Raw genomic sequence first — 10,353 nt, 5'->3', positions numbered from 1 at the left:
AACGGTTTTATGAAGACCTACAAGACCTTTTAGAACTAACACCCAAAAAAGATGTCCTTTTCATTATAGGGGACTGGAATGCAAAAGTAGGAAATCAAGAAACACCTGGAGTAACAGGCAAATTTGGCCTTGGAATACAGAATGAAACAGGGCAAAGACTAATAGAGTTTTGCCAAGAAAACGCACTGGTCATAGCAAACACCCTCTTCCAACAACACCAGAGAAGACTCTACACATGGACATCACCAGATGGTCAACACCAAAATCAGACTGATTATATTCTTTGCAGCCAAAGATGGAAAAGCTCTATACAGTCAACAAAAACAAGACCAGGAGCTGACTATGGCTCAGATCATGAACTCCTTATTGGCAACTTCAGACTTAAATTGAAGAAAGTAGGGAAAACCACTAGACCATTCAGGTATGACCTAAATCAAATCCCTTATGATTATACAGTGGAAGTGAGAAATAGATTTAAGGGCCTAGATCTGATAGATAGAGTGCCTGATGAACTATGGAATGAGGTTTGTGACATTGTACAGGAGACAGGGATCAAGACCATCCCCATGGAAAAGAAATGCAAAAAAGCAAAATGGCTGTCTGAAGAGGCCTTACAAATAGCTGTGAAAAGAAGAGAAGCGAAAAGCAAAGGAGAAAAGGAAAGATATAAGCATCTGAATGCAGAGTTCCAAAGAATAGCAAGAAGAGATAAGAAAGCCTTCCTCAGTGATCAATGCAAAGAAATAGAGGAAAACAACAGAATGGGAAAGACTAGAGATCTCTTCAAGAAAATTAGAGATACCAAGGGAACATTTCATGCAAAGATGGGCTCGATAAAGGACAGAAATGGTATGGACCTAACAGAAGCAGAAGATATTAAGAAGAGGTGGCAAGAATACACAGAAGAACTATACAAAAAAGATCTTCATGACCCAGATAATCGTGATGATGTCATCACTAATCTAGAGCCAGACATCTTGGAATGTGAAGTCAAGTGGGCCTTAGGAAGCATCACTACGAACAAAGCTAGTGGAGGAGATGGAATTCCAGTTGAGCTGTTTCAAATCCTGGAAGATGATGCTGTGAAAGTGCTGCACTCAACATGCCAGCAAATTTGGAAAACTCAGCAGTGGCCAGAGGACTGGAAAAGGGCAGTTTTCATTCCAATCCCAAAGAAAGGCAATGCCAAAGAATGCTCAGACTACTGCACAATTGCACTCATCTCACACACTAGTAAAGTAATGCTCAAAATTCTCCAAGCCAGGCTTCAGCAATACGTGAACCATGAACTCCCTGATGTTCCAGCTGGTTTTAGAAAAGGCAGAGGAACCAGAGATCAAATGGCCAACATCCGCTGGATCATGGAAAAAGGAAGAGAGTTCCAGAAAAGCATCTATTTCTGCTTTATTGACTGTGCCAAAGCCTTTGACTGTGTGGATCACAATAAACTGTGGAAAATTCTGAAAGAGATGGGAATACCAGACCACCTGACCTGCCTCTTGAGAAATCTGTATGCAGGCCAGGAAGCAACAGTTAGTACTGGACATGGAACAACAGACTGGTTCCAAATAGGAAAAGGAGTACATCAAGGCTGTATATTGTCTCCCTGCTTATTTAACTTATATGCAGAGTACATCATGAGAAACGCTGGACTGGAAGAAACACAAGCTGGAATCAAGATTGCTGGGAGAAATGTCAATAACCTCAGATATGCAGATGACACCACCCTTATGGCAGAATGTGAAGAGGAGCTAAAAAGCCTCTTGATGAAAGTGAAAGAGGAGAGCGAAGAAGTTGGCTTAAAGCTCAACATTCAGAAAACGGAGATCATGGCATCTGGTCCCATCACTTCATGGGAAATAGATGGGGAAACAGTGGAAACAGTGTCAGACTTTATTTTTGGGGGCTCCAAAATCACTGCAGATGGTGACTGCAGCCATAAAATTAAAAGACACTTACTCCTTGGAAGAAAAGTTATGACCAACCTAGATAACATACTGAAAAGCAGAGACATTACTTTGCCGACTAAGGTCCGTCTAGTTAAGGCTATGGTTTTTCCTGTGGTCATGTATGGATGTCAGAGTTGGACTGTGAAGAAGGCTGAGTGCCGAAGAATTGATGCTTTTGAACTGTGGTGCTGGAGAAGACTCTTGAGAGTCCCTTGGACTGCAAGGAGATCCAACCAGTCCATTCTGAAGATCAACCCTGGGATTTCTTTGGAAGGAATGATGCTAAAGCTGAAGCTCCAGTACTTTGGCCACCTCATGCGAAGAGTTGACTCATTGGAAAAAACTCTGATGCTGGGAGGGATTGGGGGCAGGAGGAGAAGGGGATGACCAAGGATGAGATGGCTGGATGGCATCACGGACTCGATGGACGTGAGTCTGAGTGAACTCCGGGAGTTGGTGATGGACAGGGAGGACTGGCGTGCTGCGATTCATGGGGTCACAAATAGTCGGACACGACTGAGTGACAGAACTGAATACTCTTGTACTTAGAGAGTTCTTCTTGCCCTCTCTCAATAACTCCTGTTTCTTAGTCAGTATTCTAACCACTGTAATATATTTTCCTGGATTTCATTCAAACTCTTTTCAAAATATGAAATGGAACTTTTGAAGATTTTAAATTATCAAAATAATATCCATTGTTTTCCCTTTTTCCCTTTGTCATCAACTTTTTTCAGTCCCTTAAAGATGTATTGACACAAACATACAAAAATTTTACTAGGGATCATTTCACTTACTTCCTCTTGTTATCCCTTCCTTGGTGTTCAGAGATTCTCCCCACCATTAGGGGCTTCCCTGGTGGCTCAGATGGTAAAGAATCCATCTGCAATGCAGGAGACCCTAGTTTGATCGCTGGGTCAGGAAAATCCCCTGGAGGAAGGCATGACAACCCACTTCAGTATTCTTGCCTGGAGAATCCCATGGACTGAGGAGTCTGGAGGGCTACAGTCCACGGGGTCACAAAGAGATGGACACGACTGAGAGAGTAACACACACTAACACACACACTCACCATTAGAGTTTCCACTAGTTAAGTGTGAAGTAGGACTTCTGATATCTGTTTCACATGGCAAAATTTATAGTTAATTGATAGGAGTTACATTTTTTTCTCTTAAACTAATTCAGAGTATAAGAATGGCAAGTCTGCAGTAGACATTTAGCATGTCCACTTAATCTTAAAGTCCTCATTTTAGTTAGTTCATCATTAGTATAATGAGGAATAAAATTAAACCTTATTTATAATATATAAAGTGTTCCAGTCAGAGTGCCTACCTTGATTTTTATATAAAAGTCCTGCCAACCATGCTGCCTTGGAAATCTGGCAAAGATGAACACACACATTTCACCCATGATACACAATGAAAATTATTCTCTATGAAGCCCCCATATTAGAAAATTAAACACACAAACACACACACACAGAAAAGGTACTGTTTATATTTTTTATCACTGTTATGTAAAAATCTCTTGTTATGTTACTTGTCCAGCCTTAAAGTAACTATATAATCATGAATAGTTTAAAATTTTGACTAAAAACAGCCTACAATTCACCCAACTATGCCTTCATATGTCCATTATTTGATAATAGAATTTGGAGAAGATACTTTGGAGTTAAACACATGATGCAAGTGTTAAGAGTACTTTATCTAAAATTTACATTTAGGGTAGGTTAAAAAAAAGGTAAAAAATCAAGAAGGCTTAATTATAGTTACTAAGGGCAACAGATTGAGCTCTATGCTTGGGGAAGTTGGAGAGAGCTATGTGACATTGTTGATGAGAGTTTGAACAGAACAGGGAAACTTTGTTCTGCATTTGATTTGCATCACTGTATCTTTAGGATCTATACAGAAGTCTAGACTTGAGACAGTCTGCTGGAGAATGGGCAGTAGGCAAATTTGAGACCTCTTTGGAATTTCCAGTTTTGGCAGAAGTTGATGATAGGGCTTTGTATGGACTGTGGTCTTCATTCAGTCAAGTTCCTTGGGCCACTGTTGTCCTCTCTGTGCTGTAAAGGTGTCCTGCATAGGGGCTACAAGATACACACTGGATTTGTACTGTGATATCATAGTAGTGATTAGCACAAAAATCCAGGTGTGACTCACATCTCCCACTTGTAAAGTCATAATATAGAGAAATCTGAAAAATTATGCAGGTGCTTTTATTCAGTTCATAAGAATCTGTAAATCACAATGTTCACCACCACTACTTCCACTATTTTCAACTACTGACAATTCCAAGAAATTTTAAAAATAGTCTTTATAGTGAAGTAATAACTTACTGATCATCTTAGAACTGTAAGAATCTTGTAAAACAATTGTGGGAAAGTTTTCTACAAAGATATTTAGGTCTTGAAGGATGAGTAACTGTTTGACCAGGAGATGGAAAGGCTAGTCCATTCAGAGTGAAGGTTATGTGCCATGGCAGTGAAGAAATGAAAGCACCTAATTATAAATAAATTTTTATGTGAGTGGGAAATTCTATATGGTTTTTAAAACAAGAGGTGGAGGGGGGAGCCATTTCTGCACTGCCTGGCTGCAAATTAATAAAGGTCTGTGGAAGAAACTGTTGTGAAGTTATCAGAGGCAATTAAGGCAGGGAAATAGCATGCACCTAATGTTTTGAAACCAAGGACTACCACAGCAGATGAAAGATGAGGAGAGATTATGGATTGGGCAGTGTGAATTTAGACCTGTTGGAAAGGTGCTCATCTAAATAGCCATGGAGATGTTTGATCTGAATCTTCTGAGCAGCACCTTCTTTCACAAATGAAGAAACTTACACCTAGACGACTTAAAATTTTTATAGCCTCTCTTCAGTGTGTGGTCCTTGAACCTGCACCATTGGAATCATCTGGGACTGTGTTAGGCCCTGCCCCAGATCTACTGAAAACAGATTATGAACTTTAACAAAAACCCAGAGGATTGCTAGTAGATTTTTAGAAACACTAGCCTAAAGGCAACTGAGCCGGAGTCAGGGGGATTTGGCTGTGTTTCCATTGCGTTCCTCCGTTACTGTTACATCTTGTTTCTTACTTGGGCACATACTTTCACTGCTCTCTAAGCTTAATCTTGAGAGGTCTAGGAAAATGCCCACCCCGCCAGTGGCCTCTTAAAATCCTGCCAGGCTGGGATTTGGGTGACCAAGGCACGTTTTACAGTTAATCTGATGACACCTGGGATACTGGGTACTTTCACCAGAAGCTTGCAGCCTCTGTGAGGTTGCCAGTTCGCCCAGCTTGGGTGGCGCCAAAACCGGCTGGGCTGGAGGATGTCGCGTGGCGTCGGGCGGTTGCCTAGCGACGGCGTCCACGCTAGTCCGTGTTCAAGTCCGCGACGGTTTGCCGGCTACATAGAGCACGGCCATGGAGACCGAGAGGAGCTCCCTCGTGGCCCGGGACTTGGAGACCGCAAAAAAGGACATGCAGCTGCGGGTGACCCCGTCAGAAATGAAATTTCTAGACGCGCTGGCAGGGAGGGTCTACCGCCTCCCACTTACCGTACACAATCTCGGCCGAAGCAACCAGAAAATCCGTTTTCAGGAGCCTGTCAAGCCACAGGTAACACACCCAGGGGTGTTCAGAGCAGGGCCTCAGGAGGGCCTGGGGAGGGTGCGGGCAGAATTGAGCTTCCTCTGAAGCGGTGATTTGATGAGCTGGCCTTTTTGTTTCTTTTTCTCCCCCCCCCCCTTTTTGCTTGGGGCTGGGAGTCAGGGGAGAAAAGTCGATCTGGAATCTCGCAGTTCATTTGGAGTTTGGGGAAAAAAGGGAAGAGGATTTTATGTGTCTCTCCTCTTTAACAGCCAAGAATCTATGCTTCGTGATGTTGTAGAATTATGACAACTTATTCTCTGTTAACTCCCCTTTGGGTCATAAAATGTCTGATTACTCCAGCTACTGTAGGATAGCGGGAAGGTTTATTAATTCATACTGTAACAAACATTTGTTTAGCACCTGCTACAAAATAGAAAGTAGGTGTGAGGCATGTAAAATGGAGACAGTTCTGCCCTCAAAAAACTTAGAAATTAATGAGGGAGGGGACTTCCCTGGTGGTCCAGTAGTTAAGACTCCATGCTTCTACTGCAGGGGTCACAAGTTTGATCCCTGGTGAGCTGGCAGTGACCAAAAACAAAACAAAACAAAACTAATGAGGGAGTTAGTACAAGTTGAATAATCAGCAAAATTAATATTCTAAGAGGCTATCCCTATCTTTTCACCTTTCTTTTGATTTAAAAGTTGACAGAACTTCATCTCTGTCACTTATTTTAGACTGTGTGGATAAATGGATATTAATTTATTATGATCACATGTTCTCAGGGAGACTTGATATAGGACGGGTGAAAATAATTTTTGATATGTAAGTGATGCATAACTGCATTTTCTCCTGAAATAGTCCTAATAATGATACTGAATGCAGCTGGACTTCTATATGCAGATATGGAAAGGTTCACTTAAAATTACATATGTTTCTAATTACTGTGGGTTGCTGTTAGAGAATGAATACACAGTCCTGTCTTCAGTGTTTTGTTGACTCGTGTGGCCTATGGTTCAGTCAGGCCAGTCTTTTGCTCTACTTTTTACACTTAAAAAACTGATGTACTATTTACCTACCCTAAAGCACACAGAAACTGAAAGTAAAGCTTGATGAATTTTTATATGCATTTATTTCCATGTAGCTACCACTTAGATCAAATCATAGAATATTTCCAACACTACAGAAGTTTCTCTGTAGTACCTGGAGTAATCACCCCATGGAGGTAGATGACCACTATACTGACTTGTAATGAGCCAGATTAATAGTTAGTTAGTTCTTGAGTTTCATATAAATGGTATCATTCTTTATGGATTTTTGTATTTACATGTTTTGACAGTAGTAATGTGTTTATTTTGTAATAAAATCATACAGAGCCTAACGCTTTAAATCAGGAAGTACCTGATTGCTACAAACACTGTAAGATTAGAGAAATCATTTATCATTTCACTAATTCACTACATATTTATTAAACAGTTGAATGTTCATCTGAATATATTTTCTTTTAAAAGTCAAGTTGGCAGTAAATCCCAGATGTGGGCAAACACTATTTTATGGATGTCTAGGAGACACTTGTATTAGCGGTTTTTGTGCAGTCAGAACAAAAATAATATATTTCATTTTAGTGTGATTTTTATTTAGAACACAGGTCTTGACATTAGCAAGAGAATGGCCAGACAGGTTTACTAGTTAGAGGCCAAAGCCATGAGCTTGATATCAGTGTGAACTTATATTTGTTGCTAGATCATGATGTGTATTCCTGTTCCTTCCTAGGTGTAAAGGGAATTAAGGAAGGGATAGATTAGTAAAAAAAATATATTCGCTGTCTTGGAGGAAACAAAAAACAGGGTGCTATGTAAAGAGCATTGCCGTCATCACTATTGTAGTTACTTAGGAAACAATTCTCTTAATACACATCAGTGCTTGTTTTCCACCTTGTTTTCCAAGGTCCCGCATTACCTATTATTTGCCATATGCAGTGATGTATGCCACCTACTGTGGGTTGCTGTTGGAAAACTAAGACCCAGTCCTATCTTCAGTGTTCTGCTGACTCGTGTGGCCTCTGGTTCTGTCAGGCCAGTCTTTCTTGGCATTGTCCTCTTACCCATGTTGGCTCAGACTTCCTTTTCTTTTGACCCATGTTTTTATTCTTCCCTCCTGTAAGAATCACCAACCTTCCAAATCCTGTCTGAGCGTCAAAAGTAAGTTTTCATTTTTCTCAAACAAATCTTCTCTTATCTCCAAATTCTTTCTCCCCACTGCTGCTGCTGCTAAGTTGCTTCAGTCGTGTCCAACTCTGTGTGACCCCATAGACGGCAGCCCACCAGGCTCCTCCATCCCTGGGACTCTCCAGGCAAGAATACTGGAGTGGGTTGCCATTTCCTTCTCCAATGCATGTATGCTAAGTTGCTTCAGTCGTGTCTCTTTCTCCCCTATTGGATACTAATTGCATATACAGACACTCATTAGAGTTTGGACTTGTGTCTGGTAAGTGTTACTTTCACCTCATTGGTCACATCATAAGTGCCTAAGAGTAGGGTTGGTGCCTTTAACACCTTTGCAGACCACCCAGAGTGCTCAGAAACTTGTAGTTTGGGTATATGCTGCTGAACCACTCCTTGTCCTTTTTTAAAGGAAGATGATCAAACCTGCTATGTGGACTTTTGGCACCCGAAGACTTGTATTTATCCCCCCCACCTTTTTTTTTTTTTAGTAATTGATGAGGGTTGAAAGTTGGGCTGTGGTAGTTATGAGGTCTCAGAGTCATTGTTTGCTGGAAGGATGACACTTTCAGACCAATTGTATCAACACATCTTTCCAGTACTCTATTACCCTCATTGCTGGAAAGCACTGCTTGTACTCAGTCTGGCATTAAAAGCCCTGAATAGTTAATTTCAACTTGACCTCCATTGTTACTCATTGAAGCTCTTTGCCCAGCTAGACTAGCTTATTAGCTGCCTGCTGAAAGATTATTTTGCTTATTCTTTTCTCTGCATGTGCCTGAGATATTCCTGCCTCCATAGGGAGCATCTTTCTTGCTTCTTCTCTACCCTATACATCCATCCTCTAAACCTGCATTGAATGTACTCATTCCTAGCCCACAGTTATCATGTTTTCTCTTGGATTTTCATGATCTTTAGTTCTGCATCACTCATATGACACCCGATTAGTCCCTGGCTTAAACATTATGAAATTTTCAAGGGATATATAAGAGATTATATATTCAGGAGTTTCTAGTTGTGGGGAAAGAGTTTAAATTTTAGAGTCAGATAGATGTATGTTTTAAGTCCTCACTGACACTCTTGAACCTACAGGCCCTAGTTTCTCATCTCTATACTGGGAGCCTTAATATCAGCCTTACAGGGCTGTAGAAGCATATTAAGTGAGCTAATAGTTGTCGAATGCTTTACCTACCAGAAGTACTTAATACATAGAAGTTCTTCTCTTTCCCTCTTCAGTTCTTCCTGGAGTCTAGCAAATGTTTTTCAAGAATAAAAGTTCTTTTTCCTTGGTCTATTCCTTTTTATATTTCCTCCACATTCTGAAGTCCAAGTCCTCATGCAGAAAGTATATAAAATGCTATATGTATTTATGAATGTCTGTGTGCTTGTACATGTATGTTATATATGTATTTGGATTGAATAATATTTTTATTAGATTAGTATTCCCTTTTCCTGTATTTTAGTACCTCATACTTCTAAAGGTGTATGTTGAGTAACTCAGATGGTAAAGAATCTGCCTGCAATGTGGGAGAACTGGGTTCAATCCCTGGGTTGCAAAGATACCCTGGAGGAGGGCATGGCAAACCACTCCAGTATTCTTGCCTGGAGAATCCCCACGAACAGAGGAGCCTGGCAGGCTACAGTGCATAGGGTCTCAAAGAGTCGGACATGACTGAGTGACTCAGCACAACTCTCTTCCCCCACTTTTTTTTTTTCTGTTTTTTAGTACCTCATACGTCTAAAGGAGCCCTTGAACATTTACATATTTCTCGACTTACTGCATTTTCAGTTTCAGTTCATTTACCATTAAAAGTATATCTGAAGCATGTAGAATCATTAGGGCAGGAATATTGCCTGTATCTTAATATATCTCTTGAAATAATGTACACTCCTTACTACAGTTGCTCATATTATTTTCTTATTATGAGTTAAGATGTGTAATTATTATTATTTTTTTCTTCCACTGAAGTTCAAACTGATTTTGACCAATCTGGATAAATCACTTGCTTCTGGCCTTCAGACAACAGCTATGGTGGAATATCATCCTGATAAGAATGAAGACATGTGTGACCAACTTCTTATTTCAATAGGAAATAAAACAATAGAGATCCCTCTAATTGGGTATGTATTCTTCATAATTGAGGCTAACATTTTGAGTATCTTTCAGATGAAAATAAGAGTCATAGTAATATTTTCTATTTTCTCTAATAGGGCTTTTTGTATCTATAGTATCTTTTAAAAAAAAAAAGATAAACTGACCTTTAAGAACAATTTTTTTTTAGCAAATTGTAGTGTTCAAAACAAATGAGAGACTAGTTTTCTGTTTTTTATTAAAATCACTTAGAAATATTCAACAATTGCTTGTATTCTTTTATTTCCCTTGAATTCACATCCTATTTTATTTCTGTCATATTTTATGTACCTTTTGATGGCAAGATTTATTTTTAAAATGCTAATTTTACTGTCTCCACAATCATACTTTTCATTCTCACTCCAACAAAATCCATCTGACTATCTTCCCCAGCTTTCCAGTGAAGTAGCTCTTGCATATTGCCAGTCTGTTGGTGCCTCCTTTGTCTTGATTGCTCAGCAGTATTG

At 40.0% G+C, this 10,353-nt stretch overlaps 1 protein-coding gene across 1 annotated transcript in view; it reads left to right on the top strand.

Moving 5' to 3' along the window:
* Positions 1 to 5,367: 5,367 nt before the first annotated feature.
* Positions 5,368 to 10,353, top strand: part of CFAP47 (cilia and flagella associated protein 47) — a 507,416-nt gene continuing 502,430 nt past the window's right edge. Inside the window, exons 1-2 of the mRNA XM_040265344.1 lie at positions 5,368 to 5,562; positions 9,725 to 9,876. Coding sequence (XP_040121278.1) covers positions 5,368 to 5,562; positions 9,725 to 9,876 — 347 coding nt within the window. The remainder of the gene's footprint in view (positions 5,563 to 9,724; positions 9,877 to 10,353) is intronic.

This window comes from Oryx dammah, unplaced genomic scaffold (assembly GCF_014754425.2).
Source record: "Oryx dammah isolate SB20612 unplaced genomic scaffold, SCBI_Odam_1.1 HiC_scaffold_23, whole genome shotgun sequence".
NCBI lineage: Eukaryota > Metazoa > Chordata > Mammalia > Artiodactyla > Bovidae > Oryx > Oryx dammah.
The sequence above is the reverse complement of the archived record's forward strand: the minus strand, read 5'-3'. Positions and strand labels throughout refer to the sequence as shown.